Source organism: Grammomys surdaster, unplaced genomic scaffold (assembly GCF_004785775.1).
Source record: "Grammomys surdaster isolate TR1022 unplaced genomic scaffold, NIH_TR_1.0 125561, whole genome shotgun sequence".
NCBI lineage: Eukaryota > Metazoa > Chordata > Mammalia > Rodentia > Muridae > Grammomys > Grammomys surdaster.
Window position 1 is genome coordinate 794,629 of NW_021620408.1, and position 14,022 is coordinate 808,650.

General features: G+C 46.5%; 2 protein-coding genes across 4 annotated transcripts in view; both read right to left on the reverse strand.

Moving 5' to 3' along the window:
• Nucleotides 1-3,623, reverse strand: part of Adig (adipogenin) — a 5,676-nt gene extending 2,053 nt beyond the window's left edge. Inside the window, exons 1-2 of the mRNA XM_028786556.1 lie at nucleotides 3,497-3,623; nucleotides 451-580 (exon numbers count right to left, since the gene is read on the reverse strand). Coding sequence (XP_028642389.1) covers nucleotides 465-580; nucleotides 3,497-3,623 — 243 coding nt within the window. The 3' untranslated portion in view covers nucleotides 451-464. The remainder of the gene's footprint in view (nucleotides 1-450; nucleotides 581-3,496) is intronic.
• Nucleotides 3,624-6,764: 3,141 nt separating this feature from the next.
• Ralgapb (Ral GTPase activating protein non-catalytic beta subunit) overlaps nucleotides 6,765-14,022 on the reverse strand; it is an 89,900-nt gene continuing 82,642 nt past the window's right edge. For all 3 annotated transcript variants that reach the window (XM_028786558.1, XM_028786560.1, XM_028786559.1), the window contains exons 27-30: nucleotides 13,541-13,649; nucleotides 12,844-12,922; nucleotides 11,280-11,428; nucleotides 6,765-10,603 (exon numbers count right to left, since the gene is read on the reverse strand). In XM_028786558.1, coding sequence (XP_028642391.1) covers nucleotides 10,410-10,603; nucleotides 11,280-11,428; nucleotides 12,844-12,922; nucleotides 13,541-13,649 — 531 coding nt within the window. In that variant the 3' untranslated portion in view covers nucleotides 6,765-10,409. The remainder of the gene's footprint in view (nucleotides 10,604-11,279; nucleotides 11,429-12,843; nucleotides 12,923-13,540; nucleotides 13,650-14,022) is intronic.

Consider the following 14,022-nt stretch of genomic DNA (forward strand, 5'->3'; position numbering starts at 1 on the left):
CATCCAGCCGTACACCATGACCTCTGACCCCCCATCCAGCCATACACCATGACCTCTGACCCCTCATCCAGCTGTACACCATGACCTCTGACCCCTCATCCAGCCGTATACCATGGCCCCTATCTCCTTATACAGCTGTACACTACAGACCCTGTTTCCTCATCCAGCTGTACACTATTCAACTGTACACAATAAATAAGCTCCAAAAGTCCAGATCACCGCATTCAAGCTTGTCTATGTCCACGTGTCTGTCCTTTCTTCACACCCTTGCTGCCCCAGGCAGGTCAAGTCCCTGAAGCCATGGAGATCACGGCAGGACAGCCAGTTTTTCAGTAAGGCCAAGGCTCAGGGTGTTCATAGAGCAAGGCAACCTGTTCCAAGGGTTAGCTGCTGAGGCTTTGTGCAGGCCCATTGCATTCTTATAGCCTCCCATCCCTAGCGAGGCCTTACCTGGTAGAGCAGGCTCACCAGTGGAGCCTGTCCTCTTGGCCAAGACATGTCCCATCACAGCCAGACTCGGATGGTCCTTTGCTCCAGGGCTCCCAGTTGAAGCATAAATCTGAATCATCTTCCTTTGACTCTGCAGAGACCAAGATAAAGCTTCTGGGATGGGCACAGCCTATAGTGCTCCCCAGCTCCATAGGAAACACCTGCCAGGCCTGGGGTCCATGTAGCCCTTTATGAGACCAGAAGCTGGGGCAGGGTGGGGGGTAGCTCTGAGACTTCATGGCCTTGGATGGAGAACAAGGAGGGACCTAGAAATAAGATTCTCTCGGAGATAGTGGCTATAACCACCTACTAAAAACAGAAAGGCCCAGGAAGTGCACGGATACCCCACTGCTCACTGCTGCAGTCTGAACGGGGAAATGTCCTGCACAGGATCATGGGAACTCTTGGTCCCCAGCTAGTGGAGTCTGTAGAAACTGCAAGAAGTGGGGCCTCTAGAGGGCATGGAGAGCTGGGGACCACCTGGAGGTTTTCCCAGCCTCCTCCTACCTGTTCTCTGTGTCCTGACTGAGGATGAGATTTGACAAATACCCAGGCTCTGCCACACCCTCCCCATCACGGTCCCCGCTTAAACCAGGAGCCAAAAGGAAGCCTTCCTTCCCTAACTGGCTTTTGTGTGGTTTTGTTGTTGTTGTCACAAGAATGGTAACTAACGTACCTGCTGCATTGGGCATTGTCCAGGAAAAATACCCAGCCTCTGACCTGCCCATCCATCATTCATCTTCTAGTTTGCTCATTCTCAAATACCTGTGCTTTCTACTGCCTGGTGGTGAACACACTTGTGGATGCCGGAATTCCTGAAAGCACACTCATCTATCAGGAAAGGTCTAGATGATTCAACCACCCTTCACTTCATAGGAGACCTGGTCAAGACACTCAGGGGCACACCTGAAGCCGATGACTGACTGACATCTATCTCTGGTTTTCAGCTTGCATGCTGAGTTAGAAGACAATGATGCAAGAGTGCCGCCCACAACCTCTGAATGGTCCCCAAGAGCAAAGGGCTTATTTCAAAGGTGTAGGTAAGATGTCCTCTCCAGGGAGGCCACCCAAACCCACTCCTATCCTTCCTCCCATGGTGACAAAACCTCCACCAACTCAGTCAACACTGATTGAGCCTACAAGCACCTACTGTGTGCCATGTGCTCAGGTCCTTGTGTTCCTGCAAGAGCTCTACACCTGGTAAAGTATCTTTAGTCTGAAAAATGTGAGGGGTGTGTGTGTGTGTGTTGGGGGTTCTGATCACCTTCTCTTGTGCTGAGCAAACTGAGGCTCAGACAGCCCTGCTCTAAAGCTACATAGCCAATAGATGTAGCATAAGGATTTAAGTTTGCACTGATAACTCTTCATAGGCTGTGACCTTGGGCAGGTTGCTTCTTATTTCCAAGCCTCAGTTTCCCCACCTGGACAATTAGGATTGCTTCATAGGGTTATCCTCAGGATTGGAGTGAGATGGTATGCGACCCACATTCAGTATAACTTCTATGTGTTCAGAAGAGGTTAACTTTACTACAAACAAGGAGGAAGACAGATGCTGAGAGATACATAGGGTTTTGTTTTTGAGGGAGTCTCACGTATCCCAGACCTCAAATTTGCTATGTAGCTGAGAATGACCTGATCCCCCTCATCTTTACCCCCAGAGTGCTGGGATTACACGTGTGCTACCATGTCTGGCTTATGCAGTGCTGGAGCTCAACCCCATGGCTTTCTGCATGCTATGCAGGCAGTCTACCAATTTACACCCGAGCTGGAGCTAGCTTCCACAGCTAGCACACAAGCATTTGAGCCCTCCTGCTGCCAGGCCTAATGCCTGAGCTGGGCCCCAAGGGAGGGCTCTAACTCACCCTGAAAGTGACTTGAATAAGCTTTAAGACATGTTTTTCAGAAACCTAAGGCCCTTCGAGGCTCTTGTCAGGAAATAGCTTTAGCAGCCTACGCGAGGTGGATGGTGAGGCAGGCTGTCACAGGGTGCTGCTCATGTTGCCTCAGTAACTTGTGACCAGAGCTGGCAGCATGCTGGGTACACTGTTGCCCAGTTAGCCTAAGGTCACAGAGCCAAGAAACAGAGAAAGAAGCCTCTGGGTTTAGGGGGGGGGGCATTTATGGAGACAGATGCCCCTTACTATATCCCACCCCACCTATCCCTTAGAGTCTTTCATGGCCAGTTTGGTCTGGGTCTTTTAGCTCAGTGGTTCTCAATTTTCCTAATGCTGCAACTGTAATTTTGCTACTGTTATGAATTATAATGTAAATATCTGATACATGACCCCTATGAGGTTGTTTTGACTTTCCCAAGGGGTCAAGCCACAGGCTGAGAACCACCGCTGTAGCTCCTCATGCCAACTTGCTGAGGTCAGGCTCTTTGTCAACAGGCTTCCATGATCTGAGCCCAGAGAAGGCCAGCTCGTCTCTAAGTTTGGTATGACCAAAATAAACGGGATAGTATGTGAGTGACCCCCAAAACAGCAAAGTGCTCTGCCTGCTGGGCTAGCTGTTTACAAAAGCACACAGGGAAGGGTCTGAGTGAAGCTGAAAGCCAGCCCCAGGCTCTGCCAGAAGGAGGCACCTTTTCCTAATTCAGCAGCCCTCGCCTATGCACTAGCAGGGGCCCTGAGGGGCTGCAGACAAACATGAGCATACCGCTTCAAACAAGGGATTCTATCAGGATTAAGGAACCCCCATCTGCCAGCATGATGCTGCATACCTTTAATCTCAGCTCTCAGGAGGCAGAGGTAGGGGGCTTTGAGTTCAAGACCCTACATAGTGAGTTCCAGGACAGCCAGGGCAATCTGGTAAGATAATATCTCAAAAACAAAAAAAAAAAAAGCAAACAAAAATGGAAAGAAGGAAGAATAAAGGAACCTTTTCTTACAGTTGAACTGCATTTAAAATGCTGTGCAACCTCCCTTCTGTAATTGTTTCAGAGAACTTTATTCTGATTAGGCCCCTGCCCAGCTCCAAAATTAGAGTCCAGCCTGAACCAGCTCACCTTGACTAAGTAAGAAGTGTAACCAGACGATCATCAAGAACAGCAGCAAAGCCACGGGCAGGCAGAGCCAAAAAACCAGGAAAGAGAGTGTGAGGTCGTTCACCAGCGGCACCAGAGGGTACTTCATTGTGTGCCTGTGGCCCTGCAGGGCCACCTGGATTCAGCGGGAGCGCGCTGCCCCTGAGGACCTGTCGGCTTGGCCAGGCTCTGCTTTCAGCCCAATTGTGACTTACCGGGAGTGTGATGTAACAAGGAAGTCACAGTGTCCTCAGGCAGAGAGAGCCTACAGCGGAGGAAGCTGAGTGAGGCGGGCTGAAAGACACTCTGGCCTGGAGAGTCCCAGGCTTCTAAGAATGGCCAGCACTGGCCTGACCCAGCAGTCACTGGGCTCATGTGAACCTTTGACCTTCTTATGAAAGAAAACTGAGTAATTCTAAAATCAGAAAAACAGACGGGACAAACATCAGCCCATGTAAGGCTACTTGCATACTTGGTTACAGTATGGCCAGGAACCAGCCAAGTCCCTGGGTCTGCCCTCCCAGTAGCACATACATACATATGTTGCCAAGTTCACGGGACAGAGGACTATAGGGAATGGAGGGAGCTCAGTGCTGCAAGATAAGAGGTTGGATATTGCCAGCAATAGTTGTATTGCAGGAAAGACAGGTCCAGCATTGCCATACTGCCAGCTCTCACAACAGTGCAAGTCTGGCTGTTTTGGAGGTGGGCAGTGTGGAGTCTCCCAAGTTCAAAACAGGAGATTGCGGGGGGGGGGGGGGGTGAGGCATAAAATAGCCGCTCCACAAGTATGAGGCCCAGAGTTGGGATCTCCAGAATCTACATAAAATCAGGTGTTCTTGTTGGTCCGCCTGTAAATTCCAGCAGTGGCAGGAAACCCTAGATAGAGCCAAGCTGGCTAGCCAGAATAGCTGAAATAGATAATTCAGCAGGAGCACCTGTGTCAATATATAAGGCAGAGATTGACGAGAAAAACATCTTGGACAATACCCCCCTCCACAGACACCAACATCATAGGCTAAGTCTGCCAGGTCACTTAAAACTTTAACAGTCATTTACTTGGAAGTTTCCCCACTTATCCTTATTAGTTTTAGTGAGGGACTTCTAAAAGCTTGTCCCCTTATCTCAGTGGGCAAGACAAATGCCATCTTCCTCTCACCTGGCCTATCAGTATTTAGTAAATACCGAAGTAGTTACTAAAACACATGGCAGGAAGTAGGCACTGGGGAGTAGTGTAAGTATGTAACATAGACTGGCTGGTACACAATCTTCAAAAGATGGATGGGGCAGGGAGGTACATTAAACATGCCTGCAGGGCATGTGGACCGAGCTACAAGACGAGCAGAACTGGTGAGGTGGGGCATGCCCAAACACCAGGACTCTCAGAGATCTGAGCTGCCCCCTCTCTGCCTCTAGTGCATGCTCTGGAACACGTAACCACAACCCTCAATTGAGAGGACCACAGGCAGTCAGTCATAATGCAGCACCTAGAAGATCTCTCCATGCTAATGAGGTATCTCAATAGCCTTGGCCTTCAGCCAATGAACCTTCCCTTCCTGGATACTCTCATGCCCTTCCCCAAAATTATAGAATCCCTGGTTCACCCTGAATAAAGCATATTTCTTCACATAAAGAAACATAAACAAGCTAAGGTCGTCTCAGAGAGCTGCTTCATTAGAACTCTCCACACAGAAGGCCTTCACCTAAGAGCTGGGACAATCTCGCTCCAATCGGATGGGATCCTGTTCAGATGGGGCAGCTCTCCCCTTCAGGTCTGGCTGTGCAGTGGTGCTCACTCTCCGAAGAGAGATGCCCTCCACTTTACCCTACCCCATTCCTGACTTCCTCTCCTAGCGACACCCAGGTACCCTAAAAGAGGAACTTGGGAACCAGTGTTCATCCCAGACCCCGTTTTCTCCTTCCAGCTGTGAGCTGATGCCCCAAGGGAAACACAATCCTCGACCTGGACTTTGCCCTGCCTGTGGACTGGTGAAGAGCAGCAGAACCTGGGACGCATAATGAACTTGGGTATCATACATGCCAGTTCCTAGGCTCATCCTCATCTACAGAGGCTACAACCTGAGGGTGTGTCAGGACTTAGGGGAGGCAGGTCAAACTTGGAAGAACACAGCATCTCACAGCTGAAAAGCACAGGGTGAAGTCAGAGTAGCTCTAAAAAAGGAAGCTGATGTATGAAGTCGGTGTTAGGAATGGAGTCACAAGGGAGACACCAATCTATAGGGAAGGGAAAACAGGCCAGGCTGAGTAAGGGGAGAAGAGTTGAAACTTGACTTGGTGGTTTATGGGGAATTTTAGCCTCATTAGGGGATGGATCCACAGGAGGCCTCTGGGCAAACAGTATTCAAATATGCATCAAAGATCAGTACACAGGCAGGGTGTGGTCAGTGCAGGCTGGGATTTCTAGGTGCTGGGTCAGAAGCTGTGTCAGATATGGAAAAACTTAAATACAGATTTTTGGTTATGAAACCTTCCCAGACAGCAAAATGAGGCCATCAAAGTCAGTTTGTTTGGCCAATGGGCCTGGCTGGAGGTCCTGTGTCTGGCTGGAGGTCCTGTGGCCTTGCTGGAGGTCCTGTGTCTGGCTGGAGGTCCTGTGTCTGGCTGGAAGTCCTTTGGCTGGCTGGAGGTCCTGTGGCTGGCAAGCAGAGTGAGTGTAAGAAAAAATGCAGAAGGCGGCTCTGGGTGCCAGGCAGTTCAGATGAAGCAGGAGAGCAGCTCCTGGGTTGGGTGCCATATTGGAGGGGTGGCTCTGGGTGGAGGCACATATTCCAACAGCGTTCACCTGTTTCCAAGGCTCACCAGCCCAGCACCTATGCCCCGGGCTCATGGCCCCAATGTGTTCCTTGTAAAATCCTCTGCATCCAACCTGTGCAAAGGGGCAGCAAGGGCATGGGGTGGCATCTGTGCCTTCCCTCCCTTTAAATGTCCTGCTCTGTCAGTTTTCTCTGCAGACAGAAAACCCCAGGACTCAATCATCCCCCAACTCTGGCTTTTGTGTATTAATGCTCTATGTTCCTGCAAGCATTACAAGAACACGTATTTTTCTCTTAAAATTAGCCTACTTTTGAGTACTTTGGGAAAACTAAAAAACCAGAATGAAAACCTAGATCAGTTAAAATTGAGCAGACTCTCCTGGAATGACTTGAGAGTCCCTGCAGGCCAGCCCCAGGGCCTGTAACCAAACAGGAGCCAGCTCCAGGGCCTGTAGCCAAAAGCACACACCACATTATTAGATAAGAAGCTCCTTAAAATTTAATTGACTGCGTGTATTACATTCAATATCCCAAGGGTTTCTTGTGGACAAAGGACAGGCATAAATACGGACAGCTCTGCACCTTCCCAGGCTGACACAGATCCAACAGAGGCAGCAAGGGACACAGGCACACCCTCATATTTACATCTCCTTTACTGTACAAGTCAGTGGCAGAAATATTTACAGAAAATACAATAGGAAAAAGATCCCATCTTGGCAATATACCGAAATTCATACAAATTGTAAATATGGTTTCAAGCAAATAATGATGCTTAGTTTTTAGCCACAACCACCAAGCCCTTCAGAGGAGGAAGATGCCTTGGTCACTGTGGGAACAAGGAACTTGATTTACCTTCAACAAATAGGTATTGGGCGCCTACTGTATGCAAGGCACTGTGGAATCCCAAATTATACCTTCTCCCTCACCATTAAAAAAGCCTGTGTGAAGAACAAGGGTGGCTACTCAGAGCAAACCCTATGCAGTGCATGGCTCGGCCAGCAGTGCAATCAGTGGCTCCCCTGTCCAGGTGGATCCCTTAGGAAGGGGCTGCCAGGAAGTGCTAGAACAGATGGACAGATGCTAACGGTCACTGTCAGCACAGAAGAACTGGCCTGAACAGGCTGTGAATGCTAAAGGACAACTGTTCCCAGGAGAGTGCCACATAACCTCCAAGGCAGTTGCTACCAGCTTACCCAGCCGCATCCAAGGCTATGTGTGGGAAGTTCCATTTTTTAACAGGAGTGAACCCCTGAACACCTCATCACTTTAACATCAGCCAGCAGAACCTGGTTCTTCTCTAGCTCACATGAAGGGGAGCTGCTCTTCCACATTGTCCTACTACCTGTGGGTCAGATGCTGAGGGCAGGCCAAACTGTAGGTATTTTTATATGTGAGTCCAGAGATGGAGCTAACCTAAAATCAAGGCGTTGGAAGGGGGAGAGATGCTTGTGTACACATGTGCATGGCACATGCATCAGTATGGCTGGGGAGGGCTACCCTACCATGTAATTATTCTTTTCAAGGCACCAAAGGCCAGGAAGGCCTAAGGAATAAACCCTGGACAAGGGAAAGGAGGCTGTGAGGACCGATGCTGTTAAGAGTCCTGTTTCCGGTGCTCCCAGCCAAAGTAGAAGCCCCACCCTCACCTACAGCTTCAAAAGTGAACAGAAGGGGCCACCAGCCTAAACACCCCTGGGAAATGTTTTCCTGTCTGAAGGTGCCTGGGTATCCAAGTACAGCAACTGAATAGTTTATGCCACAGTCCAGACTGGTCCCAGTTTTCCCCCAGTTTCTGATCCTGTGGTGGCAAATTTATCAAGTAAACAACTGAGATTATTGTTAGGTCCTAAGTATGTTCCTCTGACACGATTCTGTTCAAAGTGATCTTAGTGCAGGCAGGAGGGTGAACTCAGTGAGCAGGATTCCAATCACTTTGGCAAAGGCCCAAGGCTCTTCTTACCCAGTCTTTTATTGGGTAGATGGTGTGTGGAGCAGAAGTAACCAGAGAGGGGGTGCACTCCAAGTTCTGTTGGCTGTGCATACCAGGGCTTCTCACCTTCAGGGAGGGCAGCCCTCTTCCCTTGGGGACCCACTGCATGCCCCAGATTTCAAACTGCATCTGCCATGGTTGTTCTCTTACCAAAATAATCAGAATTACAAAGAGTTATCAGAAATTAGAGCCAATTGAAGGGGAAAGGCCAGTAAGCCCACCCCAACACATATAACCCATATGTTATTTTTCTGGTATCATTTAAAAAACATCCAAAAAGGTTTTCAGAAGAATCACACCAAGGAAGTACATCTTTATCAGTTATCTGTACCCTCTGGAATGTTAGAAGTTGCAAACGTGTATAAATTCTTTGTTCATTTTGGATAGAACAAGAACCCACTTTCCCCATGAAGTATCAAATCTGGAAGTATCTTAGATGGTGTTCAATTTCACCTATTCTTGCTGAGTTACTAGAATATTTTTAGGGTAAAACTAATTTTTACCATTACCCACCTCAGGATATCACCTGGAAACAGTAGATTATTGCCTAACTTCAAAGGGAATCAAAGACAGAAGGCTCTATGGCTCGAATGGAAACCGGACTCACAGGGAAGGAAAAGGACAAGGAAGATGGGGGTGGGGTGGGTGTCTGTAGCTGAGCTGAGAAAAAAAAAAAGGGTGATGGCAAACTTCAGACCAAGGATTGATACAGCCAAGGTTCCTGCTCCCAGATGGCAGAGCACACATGTCTAGAATGGAGGTACCCGCACAGGAGAGCAGGCCCAACACTAGCCCTGATATCCAAAGAAAAGAAATAAACCTCAAACTAAACAGTGGAGTCCTGATCTATACTTTAATGACAACAAAGGGTCAGTGGGAACACCCCCGTTCAACTCTGATTATTTCTCTTTGGACTAGAAATGTCACTTGTTTTCTAAGACCAAAAAAAACAAAAAAAAAACAAAAAAAAACAACTTACTGAAGGAGAACATGAAAACAGGTATATACTGAGCACAGGAGTCCTTCTAAAACAATTTGGTTCTAGTCACCTCCTAAGCTTTTGCAGAAAAGCAGCAGTGAGGTGAATGAAATATTCCAGAGCCCTGGCAGCGACTTGTGCCTTCAGCTGGCTAAGGCCAGAAACCAAACAGCAGCAGCCACCTACAGAGGTGGCACTAAGTTCTGAGGACTGTGGGATAGGTGCTCTCTGAAGAGCTAAGTGAGTGGGATGCTACTTTCTGAGCCACAGATTAGAACCCTTCATCAACTACTGCAGCTTGCAGCTTGGTCCTGAAATCAATGCTGGATGAAGCCAAATAATTTCCAGTCCCTGCTATGAACTCACATTTCGTGGTGTTTAATGGAGGGGCCACATCTAACCTATCGGCACGCCACTAGACTGAACAGTAAGGGAAGGGAGGCGCCGCCCGCCGCTCTCTCACAGCCTTGAACCACAAACATGACTAGTATGCTCTTCAAAGAACACAGCTGTGCCCCATTTCCCATGTCGCTAAGAAGCTGAGCCATGTGACAGATCTCCACAGCGATGAGAGGGACAACTTGTTAAATATGGAAAGAAAACAGGAAATATTTTAATGTCAGACTTCTTATCTGAACAAAACTCATCTACGTTTCACCCTCTGTCCGTTTGACAGGTGACAAATGGATCCACATGAGGATAGCGCTGCAGCCTTTCCTTCTCCACAGTGTCAACTTGAGCCTAAAAAGTTCTGGAAGATTCTGAGACAGATTTTAATTTTGAATACATCCTCCTAAAAAGCGAGGTATAAAACTATCTTCAGTTTCTAACTTGCAAACTTGTTGACACTATCAATGCATGTATTTAACTGATGCATAAAAGCCTTTTTCCTCAAAAGGCTGGTATTTTACTAAAACTGTCACTTTTAAAAGAAAGTTTATGGCTAAAATGCTTGTTGTTTTCAGCAGGAGTGTGACTGTGCAGGATCCCTTCACTGGAAAGCTGGGTCTTCAAGCCAGTGGCTTCACATCGTATTTCTTCTGGGGATTCTGAAGTGAGCTCTTGGGAGTGATTAGCTTTGCCTTTTACAAGACTGTCTTGCTTTGATGTTAGAGCCCACTCTGGAGTTCACTGACCTGGACAAACTGCCCTCTAAGAGCTGCAGTTCTTGAGTCCAGCCTCCTGGAAAAGGGCAGTATAAAACTCTGGCTCCAGTTGTTTATTCCGATATTTGTTGACAATGTCAGTGATTTTCTGTTTCCGACGGACATGTGGCGGACTGTAGGAATCACTCTCCAGTCTCTTTCTTCTACAAATGTTTATTACTGTCTGTCTTACCAGAAAGCCTTGAAAACAGAGGTCAGAACAAGTGTTAGTAAGCGGCCAGGTGAACAGTGCTCAGGAGACCCATTTCCCGAGTACTCGAATTTTTTCAACTGCAATCCTCTAATTTCCCACCTCAGAAACAAACATGACACTGAGACAAAACTACTGAGAGACACGAGCATGAGACCAGAGTGAATGAAGCCTGCTCTGGAAGAGCCCTGTCCCCTGCTCCAGAATAACTGTTTTCCTCTTCTAATCCTGGCAGGTAGTAAAGACTCATTTGTATCACTAGATTAAAGCTTAAACAGATGACAATACACCCCCCACCCCTTCTCAAAGGGCAGAAGCATATGCAGAGACTAGTAAGTAATCAGACCAATTCCTTACTTTTACTTCTCTGTGCTTTATCAAAGGAGGCAAGGTAATGGTGTACTCACTGACATCCTATGCTCCAGTGACCAAACACACACACACACACACACTCCACAGAGAGACACACAAAAACACACACACACTATGAAAGAAAATTGGCAGGGCTTCAGCAGTACGAAGAGAGATGAGAAAAAGTAGTATGAGGTGACAAGGACTAAAATTCCTTAAATACATGTATGAGATTGTCAAAGAGTAAAAATTAAGGGTGGGGGAAAAAATAAGAAAGCAAGGGACCCAGCCCTTCAGCACCCACACAGCCCTTACCAAGTGCTCGGCGGCTGACTATCATCCCATCAACCAGAGGTATGACCATGTTAAATTTTCCAGTGGCTCCTTGGATTTTTATCCGGAACAATCCAGTGTTTAAAGGGTGAATGAAGATTACTGGGACTTCTTTTTCAAGAGTTGTAGATCTTATAAGAGATAAGTCTTTTTAGTTCAGACACACAAGAGTCTTTCCTATGTAGTATAAGAACACACACCAGGGCCTGGGGACTGTTGTCAGCAAAGTTTGAGCAGAGTCACAAACCTCACAAACCTCTTCCTGGAGATCTATGCTGCTGCAGCCAGAACCATTGGCCATAAGCACTTATTCCTGGGGTTAGGCTTTTTAAATAGCCAAGAGTCTGAAAAATGATTCTTAGACAACCACTTCTAAGATGTGGGGTAGAGCGGCCAGGCAAATGTATTATAGAAAGCTAAACATCTGGCGGCCAATATGGGACTTTGGCTTAGTCCCTTGTTGCAGGAGCAGAAGTGTGGCTGTTACACTGTCAAGGCAGAGCCCAGAGTATAGGCAGGAACACTGAAAGCCCAGTGTGGGAATCTAGATATGATTTTTTTTTCACAAGACAAGGGTTGGGATAAATCTGGGAAACAGTATGGTAAGAGATAAAGTCATATGTGAGAAGACAAATTCCACACAGTAGCAAACAAAACCAGAGAGTACACAGTGCTTAAAGACAAAATGGGAAGGTTTTTATTAGAAGAATAAAAAATTTTAGTTGTACAGAGTAAGTCCTAGATATCAACTGTCCACTATACTAAGTAAAGCTATATATTGTACTATATAATTAAAAACCTGAGGGCAGAGCAAACAGTAGTAGTAGCAGCAGCAGCAGCAGCAGGAGCAGTAAAATGATAGCTACATGGTAGCAGGAGGCTTCTGAAGGTGTTACGTATGTTTATGGGATGGTAGTGATGGTTTCATGTGTATATACCTCCAAACTTAGCAGATTTAACATACTAAATATGTACAACTTCCTGTATAGCAATCATACTTAAACAAAGTCAAGTTTTACTTTTACTTTTTTTCTGAGGGTCTTACTGTGTAGCCCATACTGTTTTTTCCCCTCTCTCCACGATGCTGGGAAGACTGAGACACTGACTGGGAGACCAGTGGAACAGCTAGCAGCTGTATCTCCTAGTCTATCAAATACTTGAACATGGAAATAAGGGCCATAAGCACAGCATCTTGCTAGCCCTTTCTTTGACTCTTTATTTAAAAATTTTATTTTATTCATTTTTATTCGCAAGAGTATTTCACCAGCATATACACATGAACAAATGTGTGCCTGGTGTCTGTAGAGGTCAGAGGAGGGAGTTAGATCCTTGGAACTGGAGTTACAGGTAGTTGTACGTGGGGGGTCTGGAAACAAAACCTGGATCCTCTACAAGAATAAGTATTCTTAACCACTGAGCCATCTCTCCAGCTCCAGGTTTTTTACTTTCTGCCTTTAACCACTGTTCATTATAAATCTTTTATTAAGCTGTAATCAACAGATAAAAACAGACATGCTGATAACCTCATGTAGGTAAGAGAACATACCTCAGAGAAGTGCTACTATTTGCAGTAGTCTCCACACCAGTGCTGATCTCTGTCATCAGATCTGAGAGTGGAAAGTTTTCTGGAAGAAAACAGTTTGATTACTATCACTCAATTTCCCCACATTCATAGAGGAACACAGTCTGTGCTACACCACAATGCAGAATCCTATGATTACCCACATAAAGATAATTATCTTAAACAATATGTTTTGGCCAAGCTCACCTAAAACTGAGGGCTTTTGGAGAATTTAATCTGTGACTGCGAGGGCTTGTCATGTCAAGTAGCCATGACACCTTCTTATGAATTCTTGAGATGGAAAGGATTCTGGGCTAAGCATGTATTTCTGAGGTTCTAACATTGCTTACACAAACCTCCTACGAAACATATCCATGGCAGAACTTTTAAGGAAAAAGGAAGCTATTATACACAAATGAGATCACCTGTGCACAAAGACAAGGTGGCCCAGAGCTCCTGGGCAAACTGGGAACACCGAGAGACCAACAGAACAGCTCATAACTAGAAATAAGGGCCACAAGTATGCCTGGTTAACAGGCTTCCTGAAACTGAATGGAGGCTGGGATATGAACCCAGGCTTATGAACGTCAAGCCTCCAGATCCACCCTTTTCAGACATTTGGAAGTCACTCTCACCTTATCATTTTACTCAGAAAAACCCTCTTTCTTCCCTTGGACAGTACCTATATCATCGTAGCGTTCCACCCAGACTACAGACACTCTTGTCTCAGGTCCGAGCGGGGGCACAGGGCGACCCTGAGGCAGCTTCTTCATTCTGGAACTGGGACTGAGCTACATGAAGAGAAGAGCAGAAAGAATGGTTTTGTTGTTGTGTGCTTTTTAACTACTTGATTGGACATTTATCAAGATGATTAGTGATGTGTTTATGTCACCAAAGTATGAAATAAATTTGCCAAATACTCTTTTTCAGTATCTTTGCTTAGAAACTTGAAATACCACCACTTTGTCTGGGGATCTTAGGCTCTAAAATACAACCCTGGGAAGTTAGTCCCAGCTTCCAGATGAAGTGCTCCAGTAGTCATCTATACCTAATTGTCCTCACACTGTCTGCAAAAAGGCAAGAGCTCACTGGTCTTTAGAGAAAGCTCATACATACTTTTGCCACTCAATTGGCTTATTTTTAATGAACTATTTTTGGTATGTG